At 35.5% G+C, this 23061-nt stretch overlaps 1 protein-coding gene across 1 annotated transcript in view; it reads left to right on the top strand.

Moving 5' to 3' along the window:
• Positions 1–10: 10 nt before the first annotated feature.
• The window catches only part of LOC108738510 (dynein beta chain, ciliary), a 33531-nt gene continuing 10480 nt past the window's right edge, over positions 11–23061 (top strand). Inside the window, exons 1-41 of the mRNA XM_018471960.2 lie at positions 11–824; positions 895–1013; positions 1075–1414; positions 1469–1830; positions 1997–2509; positions 2573–2683; positions 3256–3404; positions 3469–3664; positions 3720–3975; positions 4040–4400; positions 4970–6179; positions 6470–6742; positions 6866–6895; positions 7360–8199; positions 8260–8385; positions 8456–8878; positions 8939–9073; positions 9157–9419; positions 9783–9984; positions 11064–11288; positions 11659–12146; positions 12332–12614; positions 12880–13053; positions 13118–13837; positions 14210–14571; positions 14637–15222; positions 15318–15941; positions 16007–16303; positions 16761–16930; positions 17035–17173; positions 17239–17403; positions 17789–17982; positions 18198–18402; positions 18471–18776; positions 18841–19011; positions 19080–19396; positions 19601–20015; positions 20424–20825; positions 20969–21211; positions 21276–21632; positions 21939–22087. Of these exons, the coding sequence (XP_018327462.1) occupies positions 596–824; positions 895–1013; positions 1075–1414; positions 1469–1830; positions 1997–2509; positions 2573–2683; positions 3256–3404; positions 3469–3664; positions 3720–3975; positions 4040–4400; positions 4970–6179; positions 6470–6742; positions 6866–6895; positions 7360–8199; positions 8260–8385; positions 8456–8878; positions 8939–9073; positions 9157–9419; positions 9783–9984; positions 11064–11288; positions 11659–12146; positions 12332–12614; positions 12880–13053; positions 13118–13837; positions 14210–14571; positions 14637–15222; positions 15318–15941; positions 16007–16303; positions 16761–16930; positions 17035–17173; positions 17239–17403; positions 17789–17982; positions 18198–18402; positions 18471–18776; positions 18841–19011; positions 19080–19396; positions 19601–20015; positions 20424–20825; positions 20969–21211; positions 21276–21632; positions 21939–22087 (13130 nt within the window). The 5' untranslated portion in view covers positions 11–595. The remainder of the gene's footprint in view (positions 825–894; positions 1014–1074; positions 1415–1468; positions 1831–1996; positions 2510–2572; positions 2684–3255; positions 3405–3468; positions 3665–3719; positions 3976–4039; positions 4401–4969; positions 6180–6469; positions 6743–6865; positions 6896–7359; positions 8200–8259; positions 8386–8455; positions 8879–8938; positions 9074–9156; positions 9420–9782; positions 9985–11063; positions 11289–11658; positions 12147–12331; positions 12615–12879; positions 13054–13117; positions 13838–14209; positions 14572–14636; positions 15223–15317; positions 15942–16006; positions 16304–16760; positions 16931–17034; positions 17174–17238; positions 17404–17788; positions 17983–18197; positions 18403–18470; positions 18777–18840; positions 19012–19079; positions 19397–19600; positions 20016–20423; positions 20826–20968; positions 21212–21275; positions 21633–21938; positions 22088–23061) is intronic.

Raw genomic sequence — 23061 nt, 5'->3', positions numbered from 1 at the left:
GGTATTTTCCTTCAGTGTTTCAGAAAAAATATTGTGTACAATACAAATTTTCAATAACTGTCCGTCCAAAATAAGTATTAGGTACGATAGGCAATTTATTTTTATTTGAATAAAATGATTTCGTGCCTTTTAGTAATACCAGTGTTAGGTACCTATTTATTATCTATACATATACATATACACATCTACATAAATACGAATTTTGATTGATATGATGCAGTGTAATTGTACACAGTTAAGAATCAAAGTTTGCGACATTTTCTTTTTGTCGTGATCCTGATTATCACGCGATTTGTATGCGTATCAGGCTGTGCCGTTTATCTTTCTAAAATATTCCACAGTACCTACCTAGTTGTCTTTCTTGAATTATTGTAGGTACGAATATCTACCTACACAATAGTTGTAAAGCGTTAACGTTAAATCGGCATGATACCGAAAGTAAGTCTTTTCATTATTGGGGCTACTTTATTTATGGACCGGTTAAAATTAAGAGTACAATTTTGTTTATTAACCGAAACAAGTATCTAAAATCGAATAGACATATTACGCTTACCCTTCGTTCTTGTGTCATTTGAAAGTGATACAGTCGAGTAGAATGGATCCCCAAAATGATAACAGGATTGAGCTTTTGAGCTCATACGTGCAGAAATCATTACGATTAAAAGCTGAAAAATGGGCCAAGATGATGTCGATTGAGGAAAATAAAGAAGCGGTGAAAAAATTTTTCGAAATGCCCAATAATACTTTGCTATTAATCTATCTGACTCCGACCGTTCAACTTTTAACTAGCAATACGTTTCCGTTGCCACAGTTGAAAACCAAGGGTAAAAGTTTTATTGAAGGGATGTCGATAAAGAATATTACTATTATTTAGGACCGACTTTTGGGTTGCAGGGGTTTTCTTCGTCAAAAAGAATGCTTGTTCAATAACGAAGACTAATCCTGCTAATTTCGTCATAATGGGAGATTTGTCTAGCAAAATTATAGATCAACTCGCATCTCTTGTGAATGAGGTATCAACAAATCGATTTGGTTTTTTGAAATATTAGCCTTAATCACTTACATACTTAATAGGTTTTGGTACCTTTACTCTTAAACGAAACTAATCATAAAGGTTGGCCGAAACTAATATCAAGAGATGTAGAAAAGCATATTCATAATCTTAAGAGCAGTGTTTCTCAAGTAAGAGGTCAGGTTAATGGACAAACGGTCCTCCCAATGCCAATAGGGATCGAAAAGGTTGAAGAAGAAGAACGAAAAATTTTAAAAGAATCCAACAGCGAAACGTTCGATCTTTACATGAAAAGCGCCATTGAAGGGGTGATAATAAAGTGGGCAAGTCAAGTTAATGATATCGTTAATTGTGGTGTACATTCTGGGAATAGTTCATCACCCGAACTCGGACCGGCTGCAGGTTGAAATCATTATTTATTAAATTTTAAATTTAAATGATTATAATTTCTTTTAGAATTGCATTTTTGGGATTTAAGGTTAAAAAATTTGCAGTACATTTACGACCAATTAAGAGAAAAAAGAGTTAAGAGCATGGCAACAATTTTGGAGAAATCCGACAGTGCCTACTATAATTGCTTCCAAAATCTTTTCAAAAGCGTCATTATGTCTTTGGCGGAAGCACAAGATGTTAACATTTATCTTAAACCCCTTCAAAAATATGTCGTCCTTTTAGAAGAAACTGATTTCTGTGAATATTCGTCGCTATTCCCTCCCTTAATGACAACTGTCTGTTTAGTATGGGCGAACTCTATGTATTACGATCAGTCGAGAATTATAACACTTTTGAAACAAATCAGTAATCTGCTTATTGAAAAGGTGAATAAAAACATTACAGATTTCGCGTTTCTGTCACGTTTTAAGATTTATTTGAAATTTCATAGTAAATGTACTTAGAATTCCTTCGAATTCTTAGAAACACACCTTACCTGTAGGTAGATTAATTTTACGCATGCCAGTTTTTAGTTCTTAATCGTTCTTTTAGGCAAGACAATATCTAGATCCAACAACGTTGTTTCATAGCGATATCGACGAGGCATCGCAACGGGTGAAAATAGTTGTTGATATAATGAAAAGTTTTATTGAGGTTTTTACCACTTTTAAAAAGAACATTCACAGATTTGCTAAAGATGGAGATCGACAATGGAACTTCCATAGGAACGCCGTTTTTTCGCGTCTTAATATTTTCTTAAGCCGCCTTGATACTGTCCAGTGGTTTTTTAATACCGTCATTGAGTTTACCAAATTAGAAAAAGTAGAAATTGGCGGTACAAGGGGCAAAACTCTTAGCGGTAGAGTAGCGGATGTATTAAATGAATTTCAGCAATATTTTCTAGCATTTTCGAGCAAGGCACAAGAAATATTAAATCCTGATGATAATTCTTTTGAAGCGGAATTTGAGGAGTTTAAGGTAAAGATTTATCACTTAGATTTAAAATTGGCTTCGATATTTTGTCAAGCGTTTAACGAAGCTGCCAATTTAGAAGGAATTTTTAAAGTAAGTGGCTGTTTATGTTATATATTCAATTAATTTGTTATTAAATAACAAATACTTTTGTAGCTAATAAGCATAGTAAAATGTGTACTTGGTAGATCTGTTATCAAAGAAGCATTTACAAAAAATTACGATAGAATAATAGATCTTCTCCAGGAAGAAGTAGATAGCATTAAGGTAAACGTTTACTGTTTTAATTACGTTAGATTTAGAGTCAAAAAATTAATTAATCAATAAATTATACGGTAGGTACATAATTACGTGCTATACATTTTTTTCTATTTTAAACTGGAGATTAAATAAACGCGGCACGTCCTGTAATGTGACCTACGTTTTTAACCGAGTTCGAAAATGAGGAGGTTTTCAATTCGACTGCATGTTTTTGTACGTTTGTTACGCGATTATTACGAAGTTGATTTTATGCACCACTGTCTACTGTTTTCAGTGGCTAAAAAAAGCGTAATGTCCAAAATCGAGAAAAATATGAAATTTTACCGTCCGTTATTGATATACCTCGAAATCTTTTTTGGGCTATCGATCAACATTTTCTGTGCTTCAATGTCTCCTCCTTTCGAATAAATGTATAATAATAGATATGTATGTAAATTATACTGTGTAGGTACTTATGTATCTATTTACAGGTGGGTTAATGGTAAATTCCGTTTTTATTTAAAAATGTAGGAATTTAATTAATAAACAATTTTTACTATTCCACGGTAACATGTACGTACAAAAAAAATAAATTTTAGATGCTATTGGAAGATCGGTTAGAGTATTTAGAAAAGTTTGGGAAATTTCAAGTTGATCGTTTTATGCCACCGTTAGCCGGTTCATTGCGATGGATAAACAGTTTAAAGACTAGAATTCAACAAAATTTAGAAAACATGAGTGTTGCCCGGTAAGCAACCCCCATTTTGGAGTAATGTTCTCCTTTTCACATTATTATATTTATTTGGTTTTAGAATTACAGCTGAAGAAGGCGCTCAGTGTATCGTAGACCAATTTAACAGTTTGAATAGCGAATTAATCTTATTAACTGAAAAACTATTTACTGAATGGACTTCTTCTGTTCCCATACAAATAGAAAATCATCTTCAAGACTGTTTAATTAAATTTACTTCTAAAAACAACGAATTACATGTCAATTTTCATCCAGAAGTTAGTCAGCAAGCATAAATAACATTACTCTTATAAATCGGTCAATTTTCTGTAGCTATCGACAATACTTCGGGAAGTTCATTACTTACGACAAATAAAAATTTTTGACGTTCCCGATGCAGCTTTAAAATTGTACGAACGAAATGACACTTTTCGGCAATATCTTCAAATTTTAAGTGTGTGTGTTAAGTGGTATAATGGAATTAAAAAGTGTGCAAAAGATTTTGAATATCAGCTAATTAAGCAAGAACTTCAAGAAATCGATTCTTTAATTGATATCGGACAATCAAGTTTAACATGGATTTCCAATGGTTGGTTTTCATAATTTTCTTTTGCCTAATGCTGCTTGAGTTTCTCTTATTCATAAAATTATAGATATTTTACCTTACATAATGAAATTTCACGAATTAGTTGGAAAACTTCAGGGGCATATACAAAAAAGCCAGGATAATCTCAATCAAATAAGAAATATTTTTCTACCGTTTATTAGAGAGCCACTTTTTCAACGAAAGGATGGAAAAAAGGAAAATTTGTTAAGTATCAACGATTGCGAGGAGAAATCGTCTAAAAGAGAGATGGAAATCAAGAAGATAGTCAAAGAGATTGAAGCATTAATTTACGAGAATATGAAGCTATTCGAAGTTGATGGAATGGATGATGATCCGAAATGGATGAAGTACATTACTTATGTTGATAAAATAGTTTTCAACTATTTATTTCAGATGATAGGATGCAGGTAATGTCCGAACATTGTCAGAAAACCGTCTGCTCTATGCAATATTTATACTTATGTGAGCTACATAGGACAGAATACATCAGAAATTTTGAATAAACTTAGCACTATAGCGATTTCAAACATAACGGTTTTCAAAAGTTTACCACGAATGGTTTCGACAAATACATAACTAACGGTATTTATTGCCAACCGTAGATATTTCCCGTTAACTGTATAGTATTTGACATGATCTTGCAACTATGAAAGACTAATGCTAATAATGAATATCTGGACAGGTGGCGATACAGTGCTGTTTACTTGATTTTGATTATCTTGCTTGCATGGGTTAGCTTCGGTTTGGTCGGTGATTTACCGAATCTGCATCTTATAGTTTCGACAAATCACTGACCGATAATGTAATATTTTTTATTTAATTGGTTTATTGGGTGGCTATGAAGTATGTACAGGCTAACTCAGTAGGTTCACTTTAGCACGTAGGTACCTTTATGGGACATTGTCAGTCACCACAATTATATTATGAACATGTGTACCTAGATGACGATGTACTGAATAGAATATTTTTATTTTAGTTTGGGATATATTAATGAACACATGGATCCAACTAACAAATTACCACCTCTATTTGCAGCACAATTAGTTTTAGCAGAACCAAACATCGTATTTTCACCATCACTAGATCCAAACAGAACAGACAGCCTTCAAGTACTTGTAGTAGATCTCATTCAAAAGATAATAAATATGTCTTTATATGTACCTCAATTTTCGAAATCACACGGTAAAAGTTACACCATCCAAATTGAAGAAAACGACGATATTAGAGAAATAAAACAGAGCATTTTAGAAAGTGTTGATCACGTTATAAACGAAGTTTTCGAATTTTGTAGTCGCTTCAGTAATTATTCTTATTTATGGTTGGACGATAGAAACATCTACATGCAACAGTTTCTCACTTATGGGAGGCAACTTACTGAAGAAGAGTTGGACTTGTTAAAAATAAAGGACGTCGCAGCCCCAACTCTCAATTCTCCAACCATCGATTCTTTTCGCGAACAAATCGACACTTTCGAAAATATTCTGACAGAAATAGAATCGCTTAAATCGGAACAAGTGTTTAATTTCTGGTTCAAAGTGGATGTGAGACCTTTCAAGCAAGCACTTTTAAATTTGGTTTGTAAATGGAGCGACATGTTTAAAAAACATCTCGTCAACACAGTCACTCACAATTTGAGAGATTTAGCAGAATTTATTAGGTCTGCTGACGAAGGACTTTTACAAACGGTTAACGATGGCGATTACGATGCCTTGGTTAATGTGATGGGTTATTTGTTAAAGGTTAAAGAAAGACAAGTAAAAACCGACGAAATCTTTTGCCCTCTCAAGGAAACAATCGATCTTTTGAAATATTACGATCAGGATTTACCTGAAGAAATAAACGTATTATTACAAGAACTTCCCGAACAATGGAGTAATACTAAGAAGATTGCTGTTACAGTTAAACAACAACTTGCACCACTACAAGCTAACGAAGTGACAAGCATTAGAAAACGAATTATTGCTTTCGAAAACCAAACGGTTTACTTCAGAGAAATATTTAAAAGGAAGCAGTTTTTTCTATATTCATGTAATTTTCCGTATGCTGCCATGGATAGTGTCAACAAAGATCTCGAAAGATTAGAAAGAGAAATGAGAGACATTCAACAATCCGGTTCGTTGTTTGAAGTCAACGTTCCTGAATTTAAATTATTGAAACTATGCAGGAAGGAACTGCGCATGGCAAAGGTAAAAGCAAGTTGCTTTATAATGAAATAATGAATTAAACAAAAAACATAGGAACGTTTTCACGAAATTTTGTTATTACCTTAACAGTATTTCTGCGGTCGATATATGGATTACTCTTATTTTTACCATTATATTATTATAGTTCTGAGAAAGACCGTGTCGGTCGAAATAATATTCTTGAGGTAACAACGCCCACGTTGTCTTTCATGTTTCGATGTTCATTAATTTTTTCGTTATTATGTTACATAACTTGATAAAAAGTGGGAATGTTGTGTTTTGTTTTCAAACAGCAACTATGGGATTTTATCAACATCGTACATACATGTGTAGACGATTGGAAGACGACACCTTGGAGAAAAATCGACGTTGAAAACATGGATATAGAGTGTAAAAAGTTCGCGAAAGAAGTGAAAATGCTAGACAAGGATATGAGAAGTTGGGATGCATTCATGGGTTTAGAAGCGGCAGTAAAAAATACATTAACATCATTAAGGGCTGTAGGAGAACTGCAAAATGGGGCTATTCGGGAGAGACACTGGGATCAACTTATGAACTCGACTAAGGTAAACAAGTACTTGTTTGAAAGGCTTCTTATTTTCTTGTACAAATGTAAATATGTAAATAGTTTTACCTAACAATGACACAAAAGCAAATTTTAAAATTTTTCTTATAAAATGTGTTTGCAGAATTTAGCGTCAGTTCCTGCAGAATTCAAGGTGGGTGTGTTTATTATTCTTATATAGACACTTATTTTCTTTAGTCTAGGTTATTATTAGTACTATAATAATTACGATTAGTAATAGAAATGGATTAGGTAAGGTATGGGCAAAATACAGAGAAGGGTGCATCTAAGTATATTTTTCGAATAAGAATATTTGATTATACGATAAAAAAGCGTGGCTTGACTTTTTTTCTAGTAAAATATTGTAGCAAATTACTTAAAAGACTCACATTAGTCATTTATTAGGAGTAACGATTGTGCTTGCACCTATTATCTAATATACTTATGTACAATTTATTTATGTAGCGCTGAGCACGGCTTTAATTTTCTCATTCAGGATACCTTCATGGCTGGAAATTGTGTAGGAGTTCGTGCACTAAATTTATTGTAGTTAATCAGCAAATTAATTTAAATAAATTAAACATCATTCATGCACACAAGAACGATGTCGCATTTTAGACCAAAATAATTATGGATCATAATACGACACTTGCGGAACTACTTCAGCTGAATCTTCACGAATGCGAAGAAGAGGTAAAAAATATAGTAGATAAGGCGGTAAAGGAAATGTCGATGGAAAAAGTCCTTCGCGAATTGGAAGTCACTTGGTCAACAATGGAATTTGATCAAGAGTTACATCATCGAACTGGTAGTATTCTTCTAAAAGTGAGCGAAGAACTGATAGAAACTTTGGAAGAGAACCAAGCGCAATTACAAAATTTGATAACGTCCAAATATATAGCATACTTTCTAAAGGAAGTTTCGTCTTGGCAACAAAAACTTAATATAGCTGATCAAGTAATTTCTTTGTGGTTCGAAGTTCAAAGAACATGGATACATTTGGAGTCTATATTTATGAGTTCGGAGGACATTCGCAAACAACTTCCGGGCGATTCCGAAAGATTCTACACTATTAACGACGACTTTAAGCAACTGGTCAAACAACTTTCCACTGTTCCCAACGTTATTAAAGCTACTAAAAACAGAGACCTTGTACCATGTTTAGAAAACTTACAAAAAGGTCTAACACTTTGCGAAAAAGCTCTCGCAGTTTATTTGGAGACCAAACGACTCGCCTTTCCTCGATTTTACTTCGTCTCTTGTGCAGACCTGTTGGATATTCTTTCCAATAGTAATCAGCCCGAATTAGTTTCGAAACATTTAATCAAATTATTCGATTCCATTTGCAAACTGATACTAGAAAAAGATAATAACGATTCTGTCAATGTTATTAAAGGCATGGTGGCGAAAGATGGAGAAGTTGTCAAATTCGAAAAGCAATACGACTGTAACGGAGCAGTAAGCGTCGAATACTTCGTATAGTAAATACACCTTCATTTGAGTATTTGCGTATTTTAGGTTGAAGTTTGGCTGAATAGGTTGCAAAGTGGAATGCGTACAAACCTGCGTTTCTATTTAGCCGAAGCAGTTGCCTTATACGAAGAAAAACCGAGGGATCAATGGCTGTTTGATTATCCAGCCCAGGTATAATTCAATAGGCCACACTCCAAAAAAACTTATCTTTTCCTTTATAAACTTACATACGCATGATTAGGTGTCTTTATGCGGAACTCAAATTTGGTGGACTACAGAAGTGAACGCTGCTTTTGCGAGATTCGAAGAGGGTTATGACAACGCTATTCGAGACTATTTTAAAAAACAAGTTTCGCAATTAAGCACGTTGATAAATCTTCTATTGGGAGACTTGACGAAACAAAACAGGCAAAAGGTTATGACCGTTTGTACGATAGACGTTCATTCGAGAGATGTGGTTGGAAAATTAATTCAAATGAAAACCGAAAACTCGTTGGCTTTTCAATGGGTTGCTCAGTTAAGACACCGGTGGGATGAAAAGGAAAAGGATTGTTTTGCAAACATTTGTGATGCTGAATTCCTCTATAATTATGAGTATTTAGGAAACACTCCACGTTTAGTTATAACCCCATTGACAGACAGGTGTTATATTACTCTTACTCAGGTTCGATTGAATTTTATTCAAATATGTTGATGCTTAAAAATCAGAATTGTTTAATCTTAGAGCTTACATTTGGTCATGGGCGGTGGTCCAGCAGGACCAGCAGGAACTGGTAAAACGGAAACGACTAAAGATCTGGGAAGAGCGTTGGGCATGATGGTATATGTTTTCAACTGTTCAGAGCAAATGGACTACAAGGTAGCTCCCTAACGGTGATTTAAATTATTCTGACACACGACTTTTGTTATTTATGTTTGTAATTTAGAATGTTCTGTTTCCAGTCGTGCGGAAATATTTACAAAGGGTTGGCGCAGACAGGCGCATGGGGATGTTTCGATGAATTCAACAGAATATCAGTCGAGGTGTTGTCTGTCGTTGCGGTCCAAGTCAAATCTGTTTTAGATGCTATACGTAATAAGAAAGAAACTTTCGATTTTTTGGGGGAAAAAATTCCACTCGTCGCCACAGTAGGCCTATTTATTACTATGAATCCTGGATACGCAGGAAGAACAGAATTACCCGAAAATTTAAAAGCGCAATTTAGGTAAATTATTTACTTAAGGAGGGAGGTTTAAAATTCCGAGAATTAAATAAAACAAAATAATTATTTTTCCCTTTTAAGCGTCATACATTTACCGAAGCATCTCGGCCAAAATGAAACTGTTCTTTTTTAGCTTCAAAATTGCCTCCTCCTTCGTCTTTTGGTCATTTCTAAATTGAACACACTCATAACTTTTTTATTGTTTTAAAATTTTGACCAGGTGCAGAGCGATAGTGAATTTTCTTCGTTACGACACGATATCCGATCTTTTGGATCCTTTTTCGTATATTGCTGACCTAAATTCGCTTTATTTTCTAATACACTCCTACATTGCATTTCTTTCGTACGTATGATGACCCATTTTAGGCCTTGTGCAATGGTCGTTCCTGATTTTGAACTTATTTGTGAAATTATGCTGGTAGCAGAAGGCTTTCAGGAAGCGAAAATTCTGGGAAGAAAATTTATAACTCTTTACACTTTATGCAAAGAATTACTGTCAAAACAGGATCATTACGATTGGGGACTACGAGCTATAAAGTCTGTACTCGTTGTGGCAGGTTCATTAAAGGTAATTTCAAAAGTATTAATCGTAATTTTCTAGGTTTATACGTAATACGGCTTTATTAAAATTGACACACGAAAGTAGTTCAAATAAATCAAGTCGGAATTTTTATTTTTTATTTTTAATTATTTTATGTGCTTTTGTAAAGTATGTTGTTATTAATTTTTCAGTGGAGAGTTCGACTCATAGTCACGTAACATAACATTAGGTTTTCAGCAGATTTTGTGGGAAATCAAAACACTAAAAAAGAAAGAGAAACCAAGATGAATTTTGCAATTTATAAATTATACTATTCAGAATCCAAACGTCTTATGAGTAACATTATTATTATTGCATGTTAGGAACGGTTGTGTAAAAAATATGATAGGTATACGAATACATACCAATAATCATCATCATTACAAGGCCGTCAATCCTAAGACTGGTTGGACATGCACCTTCACTGCTTCCTATCCTAAGCTAAGCGTCGTATTTCCCTAAAGCAAGCTAGAACAACCCACATCCTTAACTATTTGCGAACAGTAATCTAATCTATCGTAGGTCTACCTCTACCCCTCCTAACTCCTGCTTCTGCCTCTAATATGTCTCTGACTAGACCTTCATACCTGAGAAGGTGTCCTACCAACCTATCTCGTCTATTTTTTATCAACTTTCATAGTCCTCTGTTTTCCTATTTTTTTTTTAATACCTCTTCATTTCTAACCTCCTCTATCCACGATATCCTCATCATTTGTCGGTAACACCACATTTTGAACGCCTCTAACCTTTTCTTTTCCGCACCCGTACGGCACCGCGTTCCAAACATAAACCTTTAACAATCTTCTTCGAAATTCTAAATTAATCGCTCGCGAGTATAGAAGTTACTTGTTTTTATTGAAGGCAACTCGACCCTGCGCTATCCTCTGCTTTTATCTCTACTGCTCCTTCCGTCCTGACTTATCTGACTCTCTAGATACCTAGATTATACTGTAGTCCGAGGATTTTTATGTGTTCGCTCTTGAGCCCACTAAGACCTTCTGCTCCACTAAATATAGGCACATATCTAAGTAAAAATACGCGATAACTAACTAGACAAAATATTTTAGCGTGGCGATCCTGGTCGCCCTGAAGAAGAAGTTTTAATGAGAGCTTTGAGGGACTTTAATATCCCCAAAATTGTGATGGAAGATTTTCCGGTATTCATGGGATTAATAGGTGATTTATTTCCTGCTTTAGAAGTTCCACGAAAACGAGATGCCGACTTCGAAAGAACTGTTAAACAGGCAACTGTGGACCTTCGGTTGCAACCAGAAGACAATTTCATTCTCAAAGTAAGAGGTTTTCTACATCGAGCGAATTCAAGCGAAAAATAAACAACATACAAATGCGATGGGTTTGATTTTGAAATATATCTTAGAAAACTCAAAATCTAAATGATGCTAATTGTCTTATCTGGTTTTAATATTGGAATGCAATTTAGTTAATACGAATTAAATATTACACATTTTTTTTCAAATCGATTCTAATATTTTCAGTTTTAAAACATTAGCTGTACTTACATCTAATTAGATAAATATTACACATTTTTAATATTTTTCGATCACTTTTATTCGCTTAATTAAATTGATTTTTCTTTCGTTAAAATTTTCTTGAAAATGATGTTCAGAGATGGTACCATGTCGATATATTTAATGTCTCTAGGTAGTTCAATTAGAAGAACTTTTAGAAGTTAGACATTCAGTATTCATTGTGGGTAGTGCGGGTACTGGGAAAACGCAAGTATGGAAATCACTAATTAAAACGTACCAGAATATGAAACGAAAACCAATTTATAACGACTTGAACCCTAAAGCGGTAACAAATGACGAATTATTTGGCATAATCAATCCAGCGACACGAGAATGGAAAGATGGCTTATTTTCTGTTTTGATGCGCGAACAAGCTAACGCGGTTAATGATCACCCAAAATGGATTGTACTCGACGGTGACATTGATCCAATGTGGATCGAATCACTTAATACAGTAATGGACGATAATAAGGTATTAACACTTGCCAGTAACGAAAGAATTGGTCTCACTCCTGCAATGCGTCTAATTTTTGAAATTTCAAACCTCAAAACTGCCACTCCTGCAACAGTCTCGAGAGCTGGAATTCTTTACATCAATTCGCAGGATCTTGGTTGGAATCCGTAAGTGCAAAGTATAGAATAAACTTCGGTTTGATGAATCAAAACTGCTTAGGTGGTATTGTAATAAGAGGCAATTGTTTGGTTTGAAATCGCGATCCTCACTCTTGGTTTCAATAAGTTTACTGACCATGAAAAGTAATTGTTAGGTACGATGTTTCTGAAGTTTTTCTTCCTGGTTTTTACAGATTTGTAACTAGTTGGATAGAAACGAGGTCTAATCAATCCGAAAAGTCTAATTTAATTATGCTGGCTGACAAGTATATTCCTACGTGCTTAGAAAATATTAGAACTCGATTCAAAAGGATAATTCCTTTACCGGAAATTTCACATGTTCAAATGCTCTGCCATTTACTCGACTGCCTCCTTATTCCGGAAAATATACAATCAGATGCTCCTAAAGAACTGTACGAACTCTACTTCGTTTTTAGTGGTGTATGGGCTTTTGGGTCTACGATATTTCAAGAACAAGTAAGCTCTAGTAAAAAATGACTACCATTAAAAAATAAAGTTATTGTTGCATTATGAAAAGATCATGTCACTTTCATCTATCTGTTCGTGGAATAAATACATGCGCATTTAGTAGGTAGGTAGGTACTTACCTACAAAAGTTAAACATTTAAATTGTACTTGAACTGAAATATAAAAATTCAAGTGCCTTAACTTTTTATATGTATATCGATAGTACTGATTCATACACATTTATCATTTACGGAATATTGTTAATTAATTTTAGACAATCGATCATCGTGTAGAATTTACAAAATGGTGGGCTAGCGAATTTAAGACAATTAAATTTCCGAGCGGAGGTAGTGTGTTTGATTATTACGTTGATTCAGAATCAAAGCAGTTTATGCCTTGGTCAGAAAGAATTGGACGGTTCGAGTTGGATACAGATGTCCCGTTGCAGGTCAGATATTTCAAACATTCAACAATTTTAACGGCATTTTGTAATGCGCTCCTTTTAATTCAAGGCCACGTTGGTCCACACTGCTGAGTCAATACGTCTTAAATTCTTTCTGGACTTATTTATGGAAAAAATGAAACCTGTAATGTTAGTGGGAAATGCGGGCGTTGGAAAAACAGTTTTAGTTAGTGAAAAGCTTTCGTCATTGTCAGAAAAATTCGCAGTTTGCAGAGTACCTTTTAATTTCTACACTACTTCCGAAATGCTTCAGAAAATTTTGGAGAAACCTCTAGAAAAGAGAGCTGGCCGTAATTATGCTCCTCCAGGAAATAAAAACATGATTTTTTTCATCGACGATATGAATATGCCAGAGGTTGATCAATACGGAACCGTCCAACCGCATACTTTAATCCGTCAACATTTAGATTACAACCATTGGTACGATCGTGGGCGGTTAACGTTAAAGGACATACACAATTGCCAATATGTCTCTTGTATGAATCCGACTGCTGGCAGTTTTACTATAAACCCGAGACTTCAAAGACATTTCTACGTATTTGCGGTTAATTTTCCTTCGAATGATTCGTTGATCACTATCTATCAGACTATAATTAGCCAACACTTCACGAATCCAGAATACAAAATACCATCGTGCATTTGGAATTTATCGTTAAATATTGTAAACGCTACAATCATGTTACACAGCAAAGTTTCGCAGGTTTTCTTGCCCACTGCTGTTAAATTTCATTACATCTTCAACCTCAGAGATATGTCTAACGTATTTCAGGCAAGTATAAAAACAGTTGTTTTCGTGTTTCATAACTAACGATAAGTTGTTTCGTTGGCTTAAAAACTCGTGAGATTAAAATTTATAAAATTGTTTTCTGTCGTTCTTAGGCTTTCACGGCCGGCGTCTATCGATGCTGTGTTTTCTTCCGGGCTTTTTGGCCGTGGTCCGTGGAATCTTGCTTTTTCATAAACGTTTCGCCGTTCTTTGCTGACGGCATCTTCGGTGGTGACTGGGCGGGTGCTGAGTCGTAACTGATCATCAGCAGCAGACGTCAGCAAAGAACGGCGAAACGTTTATGAAAAAGCAAGATTCCACGGACCACGGCCAAAAAGCCCGGAAGAAAACAGCATAGAAAATTATTTTCGTTAGGGTTTGCTTTTTGGGACGGGCGACTGCCTCAACACATCTTCTGATGTGGTTCGACTGTGGTTACACGAAAGTCACAGGGTTTACGGAGACAAGTTAGTCGAGGAAAAAGATATTGAAGCATTTTGTAAGATTCAGTGCGATATATTCAAGAAAAATTTCGAGGATGTTGAAGAATCGCTCGTTTCTGAAAAGCCAAACATTTATTGTCACTTTGCGTTAGGAATAGGTGAACCTAAGTATATGCCGATTAAAAAGTGGGTTAAACTGCATCAGTTGTTAACCGAAGCGATGATCAGCTATAACGATTTAGTGGCTGCAATGAACTTGGTCCTTTTCGAAGATGCCATGATGCATGTGTGCAGGTATCAGATGATATCTAGTGCATATAAATTACTTTTACATGTATGGGCGCACTTTTTGTTTTTAGAATCAATAGAATTTTGGAATCTCCGAGAGGAAGTGCATTATTGGTAGGTGTCGGCGGAAGTGGAAAACAGTCTTTATCTCGTTTAGCAGCATTTATTTCTTCACTAGAAGTATCTCAAATTCAAGTCAAAAAGGGATACAGCGTTGTAGACTTGAAATACGAACTGGCGGCTTTATATCTGAAATGTGGTTTGAAAAATGTTGGCATCATGTTCCTTGTAACAGACGCCCAAATAGCGAACGAACAATATTTGGTACTGATTAATGACATATTGGCAACTGGCGAAACCCCCGATATGTTTCCCGAAGACGAAGTTGAAAACATCATTTCCGGAGTAAGAAATGAAGTAAAGGGAGCCGGAATTCTGGACACCAGAGAAAATTGTTGGAAATTTTTCATCGATCGTGTACGGCGACAGCTAAAGATCGTTTTGTGTTTCTCACCCGTCGGATCCACATTAAGAATACGAGGAAGAAAGTTCCCATCTTTAATAAACTGCACGCAAACCAACTGGTTCCATGAATGGCCCCAAGAGGCATTAATATCTGTTTCAATGAGATTTCTTCGGGAGCTATCTCCACTTCCAGTAAGAACTACCAACATAAATAGTACCTAACTAAGACTAGTTACATATAAACATGTACCGATAATATGGTATTTTAGAATGAGCTATTTTTACAGGAAGAAATGCAAGATTCGGTGGCCCGTTTCATGGCATTTGTTCATACGTCAGTCAATCAAACGTCCAAACTGTATCTCCAAAACGAACGTAGACACAATTACACCACACCGAAATCCTTCCTTGAACAAATAAGTTTGTACTCTAAGCTTTTAAAGCTCAAGGCGAAAGAATTAGAAAGGAAAGTTGATCGACTAAATAACGGGCTCGACAAGTTAAGGAAAACGGCGGCTCAAGTGGACGAACTAAAGATAAAACTAGCCGTACAGGAAGTAGCGTTGAAAGAAAAGAACGAAGCTGCCGACACATTAATTGAAATTGTTCGTGTCGAAACCGAAAAGGTTTCGGTTGAGAAAACCCTTGCCGACGAAGAGGAACTTAAAGTGGTAGAGATTGCAGAAGAAGTAAGTCAAAAACAAAAAGACTGCGAAGAAGATTTGAGAAAAGCTGAACCAGCTCTCGCGGCTGCTCAAGAAGCTCTCAATACTTTGAATAAAGCGAATTTGACGGAACTCAAATCGTTCGGATCTCCACCAGGCGCAGTTACGAACGTTACAGCAGCCGTTATGGTACTTTTAGCTCCAGCTTCGAAAATACCCAAAGATCGTAGCTGGAAATCCGCCAAGGTTATTTATTATTTATCAAGTTACTTGAAATGTATGTAGATAGTGATTTTTCTAAATAATTTTAGCTTATGATGGCGAAAGTGGATAATTTCTTAGATTCACTTATAAATTACGACAAGGAAAATATTCACCCAGAGATAATAAAGGCGATCGAACCGTACCTTAAGGATCCGGAATTCGATCCAGATTTCGTACGTTCGAAATCAACTGCTGCAGCTGGCCTGTGTGCATGGGTGATTAATATAATAAAATTTTACGAAGTTTTTTGCGATGTGGAACCTAAACGGAAAGCTCTGACCCAAGCAAATGCCGACTTGGCCGCTGCACAAGAGAAACTAGCTGCAATTAAAAGAAAAGTAGTGGTGAGTTTAATATACAAGGTACAATATTACACTTTGTTTATACATAAGTAAAACTGGACAAAAAAATCACGACTGCGACACCATGACATATTTCAGGTATTCGTGGCCGTTTTCGAGTCGAAGACAAAGGGGCTCGTTCGAGTTCGAGAGTTTTCTTAACAAAACTCAGATCTTCCGAAAATGATTACGATATCCTGATAATATAATCAATAAATCTCAAGAATCGAAGAACCCGAAACAAGCACCTTCATCTTCAACTCAGTAATGGTCACGAGAGTTTTTAATTCAACTGGTACAGATCTACATATGTTACGTAATACGTTAATTGATAAGCTAATACGCGATTCAACATCATTCAATACATAGGTGATTTGAAAACGATCCGCTGGCGCTATGCGACCATGACTTAAATGAAGTACTTATACACTTGGGACTTTTATGACGTTGTTGCTTTTAGTCATTAGAAGAACAATTGGCTCAATTAACGGCCGACTTTGAGCAAGCTACAGCTGAAAAGATGCGTTGTCAACAAGAAGCGAATGCCACCAATGCTACTATACAGCTTGCTAACCGATTAGTTGGGGGGTTAGCTAGTGAAAAAGTGCGATGGGCGGAGGCAGTTAATAAGTATGTACAGTTTTTGCAGTATGCATTAGTGGTAGTCTTTCAAAAAGCATACCTCTACCGATTTCCCGGAGGTTTCGAATTTAATTTTCGTCGTCGTTTTTCAGTTTAACCGCACAGGGTTATACGTTACCGGGTGATGTACTTTTAATAACCGCATTCATTTCGTATGCAGGTTGTTTTACGAAACAATATAGACAAGACCTGATTAACAAGCACTGGTTGCCACACATGAAAAACATAGAAGTGCGTCATTTCACTTTCTCTCTTTTTTTTTTTTTTTCATAAACCCGCAAGTAACACTTTTTCAGCCAAGAATTCCGAGAACCGATAAATTAGATCTGTTATCTTTGTTAACTGATGATACACAAATAGCCAAGTGGCAAAATGAAGGTCTTCCAAGTGACCGAATGTCATCAGAGAATGCTACGATATTAACAAATTCGGATAGGTGGCCTCTAATGATTGATCCACAGGTAAAATGTCCACTCTTTTCTATAAGTCGTAGAAAATAAGGTCCATCTGTGCACCTATGTAATTATGCTATTATTATTGTTTTGAAGATAATTCAATCAAGAATAACTGAAAGTAACAGAAGATACCTTTTTTAAGGCCTATGATACTATGAAGTAATACAGTTGTAAGTTTAGATGACAAAATTCTGCCATTTGTCTGATTTCAATTATTTTGCTTGCATGATAGAGTAACTTTGGCTTGGTTACTAATTTTTCGAAACTAATACGTATGGTGTGCGCGCTGATGAGAATTAAAACGTATCATCTGATGGATCTTATAAATTGCCGACCAAGCACTTAATGTGACTTAATGACGATTACCGAACTGAATTAAATTTTTTATCAGCTTCAGGGATTAAAGTGGATCAAACAAAGGTACGGCGATGCTCTACACATCATTCAGTTTGGTCAAAAGGGTTGTTTCGAAACTATAGAGAAATCCCTAACATCAGGTGCTACCGTACTTTTGGAAAATATCGACCAAGATATTGATCCTACTTTAGACGCCCTAATTGGCAGAAACTTGATTAAAAAAGGAAAGTAAGTGATTCGATTTGTAGTAACGATTTATCATAAACTTCACTGACACTTAATTCGAAATAATGTATTTATTGCATAAAGCTTGAACTAAAGGCTCATTTATAAAATAAATAATTTTCAAAAAGTTAGTAGTTCTTTGTCTTTAGCTACTGCGTCGTCTGAAGTTTTTGTTTTTTTTTTTTTTTATAAAAAACCTTACCATTGCAATATTGTAGAGCTATCAAACTTGGAGAGAGGGAGATAGAGTATAATTCGAATTTTCGCTTAATTCTACAAACAAAATTAGCCAATCCGCACTATAAACCGGAGATGCAAGCTCAAACCACTCTTATTAACTTTACGGTAACCAAAGACGGACTTGAAGATCAGTTGCTGGCTGAAGTTGTAAAAGCTGAACGTCCCGATTTGGAAGACCTAAAGGTAAATAAAAACAAAAATATGGGCTGGACAATTATATTTAACAAAACTCGTTTTAAAATTTATTTCAGGCAGAATTAACAAAACAACAGAACGATTTCAAAATCATATTAAAAACGTTAGAAGACGACCTTCTGTCGCGTCTTTCTTTAGCAGGCGAGAACATTCTGGAAGACGCAAGTTTAGTCGAAAATTTAGAAACAACAAAACGCACAGCGGCAGAAATCGAAAAGAAGGTACAGGAAGCCAAAAAGACTTCCATACAAATAGATCAAGCTAGAGAAAACTATAGACCAGCTGCTGCTAGGGCAAGTCTGTTATATTTCATATTAAACGAGCTAAACACCATCAATCCCATCTATCAGTTTTCATTAAAGGTTTGTAGGGTTGCAAATGTTATTTTTACCTTTATTTTCTATTCAACAAGTAGAAATTTTGTAGGCCTTTAATGTTGTTTTTCAAAAAGCCATTACTAAAGCAAAACCTTCCGAAGTGGTTTCAGAAAGAGTAGAAAATTTAATAGACTGCATCTCGTTTTCCGTTTTTCAATATACAACAAGAGGCCTTTTCGAATGTGACAAACTTATATTTGCGTCGCAGATGACTTTTCAGGTGACGTTTATTTTTTTTTCTGGTACAAATTGTATGCATACTATCGTATGATTTTGTTGCGACAACAGATTCTTCTCATGAGCGAAGAAATTCTCCCTTCAGATTTGGACTTCTTTCTCAGATTTCCGATAAAGCCACACGTCACCAGCCCGGTAGATTTTCTATCGAATTCGAGTTGGGGAAGTGTGTGTAGTTTGTCGACTAAAGAGGAATTCAGAAATTTAGATCGTGATATAGAAAACTCTAACAAACGCTGGAAAAAATTTGTCGAAACCGATTGCCCTGAAAGGGAAAGGTTTCCGCAGGAATGGAAAAATAAATCGGGATTACAAAGGCTCTGTATGCTTAGAGCCTTAAGGCCCGACAGAATGACTTACGCAATGAGGTACATAAATTACAGTTTACAGTTAATTATGTTTGTCGATTTTGTTAACTAGAACATCAAACATTATCCGTTCGCAGCTGCATCTTCCTCTAGACTCGCCGTTGGTTGCGACCATTGTATTAAGTGAATAAGTGACTAATAGTTTACCAATAATAATAACAATAATTAAAGTTTAAAAGGGTTAAACAGTCGTTTGCATTGTAGCGCATTCATCGAAGAAAAATTAGGTCAGAAGTATGTGGAAAATGCAACAGTCGATTTTGCAATGTCATTCGAAGAGACCAGTCCGTCGACTCCGATATTTTTCATTCTTAGTCCAGGTGTAAATCCTCTTCGAGATGTTGAAACCCTCGGCTTACAGCTCGGTTTCAAAGCTGAAAATCACAATTTTCACAACGTTTCGTTAGGCCAAGGCCAAGAAGTTGTGGCCGAATCGGCTATGAGTTTGGCCGCAACTCATGGACATTGGGTTGTGTTGCAAAATATACATTTGGTCCGTAAATGGCTTTCTACTTTGGAAAAGAAATTAGAACAATTCGCAGCATGTGCCCAAAAGAACTACAGGGTTTTTATGAGTGCAGAACCAGCGGCAACTCCTGACGCTCACATTATACCACAGGTTATTTGACTGCCTTGCGTAGATTCATTCCTCTTTTCGTTTTTTACCCGTCACTTTCTGCATGTTTAATTGTTATTTTTCTGTTTGCTTTTTTTAAATATAAATGTCTACTTTCTTGAAAAATCTGGTACCTACTTAATCCAGAATATGGAAGCATTTCTTTCAGATTTCACACAATTTAATTGATAACATAAACTAAGTGCCATCTTTTTTTTGTCATCACTATGGGTCTTCAGTCCGAAGAGTAATTAGACCTCCCCTCTCTCCTATACTGAGCTAATCTTTCGTACTTTCCCAAGACTAGTACATCTCACTATTTACGAACATTAGCCTATGTAATTTAGGTCTTCCGCTGTTACTCTTTACCCTTTTATATTGCTACAATTTGAAAGTAATTAATCATTTTAGGGTATTCTTCAGTCTTCTATAAAAATAACTAACGAACCACCTTCTGGTATGCAAGCAAACATTCACAAGGCACTTTCAAATTTTAATCAAGAGACGTTAGAACAGTGCGGAAAAGAAGCAGAATTTAAAGTTATTCTTTTTTCGTTGTGCTATTTCCATGCAGTTGTCGCCGAACGGAGAAAATTTGGGCCTCAGGGCTGGAATAAAGTGTATCCCTTTAATATGGGGGATTTAACAATTAGCGTTTTTGTCCTTTACAATTATCTGGAGGCAAATACGAAAGTCCCTTGGGAGGATCTGAGGTACCTGTTCGGTGAAATAATGTACGGGGGTCATATCACCGACGACTGGGATCGCAGATTGTGTAATACTTATTTAGAAGAATTTCTTCAATCAGATTTGGTATGTCCGACCATTTTTTTTAATTTCGATAAAATCTAAGGTTATCTTGCAATCCATGGAAGCTTAGCTTTCATTTTTCTACTTTTTCTTTGACTCCTGAATTCTTTCATCAAAATCCGTTCACGTAGATCAATCGTTTTTAGATCGACGGTGAATTAATGTTGGCACCGGGATTCCCCGCGCCCCCTAACACAGATTATGTAGGATATCATAATTATATTGACGAAGCTTTGCCCCCGGAATCGCCAACACTTTACGGACTCCATCCGAACGCGGAAATCGGTTTTCTAACGACCACTGCTGAAAATCTGTTCAAAACTGTGTTCGAAATGCAACCTCGTGACGCGTCCGTTTCCGCTGCAACTGCTGTCACCAAAGAAGATAAGGTTTCTCACTTGTGTGGTATCGTTCTGATTTAAACGTTCTGACAAACAAAAATTGCTGTTGCAGGTTAAGCAGATTGTGGACGAAATGTACGAAAAACTTCCGGAAGACTTTAATATGGCCGAGATAACAGGAAAAGTGGAAGAAAGAACCCCTTACGTAGTGGTGGCATTTCAAGAATGCGAACGCATGAATTATCTGATTGGAGAAATAAGAAGATCTCTTAAAGAATTAGATTTGGGTTTGAAAGGGGAATTAACCATTACATCGGACATGGAAAATTTAGAAAACTCGTTATTTTTGGATCAAGTACCGTCAAGTTGGAGCACGCGAGCTTATCCGTCTTTATTAAGCTTGACTCCTTGGTTTGTTGACTTGCTTCTACGCATTCGAGAGTTGGAAACATGGACCACCGACTTTGTGGTATTATGACGTTAAAAATTTAAAAATATTTATCACTTATTTCATGTGAAAACGTCTGCAAATATCCGTATAAAATATATGTCAAATGGAGTTCTGCGGAGCTAAATTAAATAAAACACTAAAATCCAACATTCCAAATAAAAAACCTAAAACGCGTTTCGACAGCCTAGGTATCATCCTCAGTTAAAGACTGAACATCAGTTTCTGACTGAGGGATAATTTCGCATTTTATATTCCTCTGGCTTGAAGACTAAAATCCCTATGTTTTACTGAATCCATTCCATATTAATAAATGTTTACTTCCAGTTGCCCTTATCAGTATGGTTGGGTGGGTTTTTTAATCCACAATCACTATTAACAGCTATAATGCAAAGCACCGCAAGAAGACACGAATTACCGCTGGACAAAATGTGTTTACAGTTCGACGTCACAAAAAAGCAGAAGGAGGAATTTACGTAAGTATATACCTACTTGCTTAATTATATATACATATATATATATATACACTCCACCTCTGCTTAATATGAATTTTCCAATCAGCTATTAGCATTAGAGAATATAGGCAAAATCTCCTAATCGCATTCCCGTAGGAAACCCATAGTTTCAATAGAAAACAAAACAATAATGTCATAAATCGCTTTTATTTTACGCCTATTTTATAGAATGGTTACATTTTCGTTATTTTAAATTAATGAACTCTAATTATAAATTATTCCGACAAATATTTTGAAAAATAATGAGTTTGATGTATAAGACAATTAATTAAACCAAAGGAATGAATTCGTTATGATTAATTGTGGGTTGTCCAGAATTAGAAAACAATAATTCACAGTTTTATATTGGCGTCGGTAGTAAATAAGTAGGTACAATTGTAACTTAAAAGGATGCGAACAAATTAAGGTTTATTGCGTTTATCTCTATTTAATTGGAGAAAATTGATCTCAAAGGGTGCCGATAGTTAATGTCGATTATCTCAACATGTTTATTGGTTGGCTGGAAATTGAGTTTATCTGTTTGTATACATATTTATTTGTATAGTACACATGTTGACCGCCATATTTTATTAAGTTTACTGAAATATGTAGGTCGTTTTTAGAAATATGGAGAATCCTTAATGTTTTTATGCGAAACGTTAACTGTGTTTAGTTCACTTTATAAGAATTATTGGCGTCGGGTAAAATTGACGCTAAAAATTAGTTACTTTCAACAGAGGTAAATAACAAAATAATTATTGATTTAATTATTATTTAGTTGTGCAAGAAAAACGCACGTAGAGCCTTTTGTGATAGCAGGATAGTCATCATCATCGTAAGGTCATCAGTCCTAAGACTGGTTGGACACGTACCTCCACTCTTTCCTATCCTGAGCTAAACTTCGCATTTCCCTAAAACTAGAACAGCCCACATCCTTAACTATTTGCGAACAGTAA

This window comes from Agrilus planipennis, unplaced genomic scaffold (assembly GCF_000699045.2).
Source record: "Agrilus planipennis isolate EAB-ADULT unplaced genomic scaffold, Apla_2.0 scaffold20, whole genome shotgun sequence".
In the NCBI taxonomy this organism is placed as follows: Eukaryota; Metazoa; Arthropoda; class Insecta; order Coleoptera; family Buprestidae; genus Agrilus; species Agrilus planipennis.
This window is presented reverse-complemented; position numbering and strand designations above follow the sequence as displayed.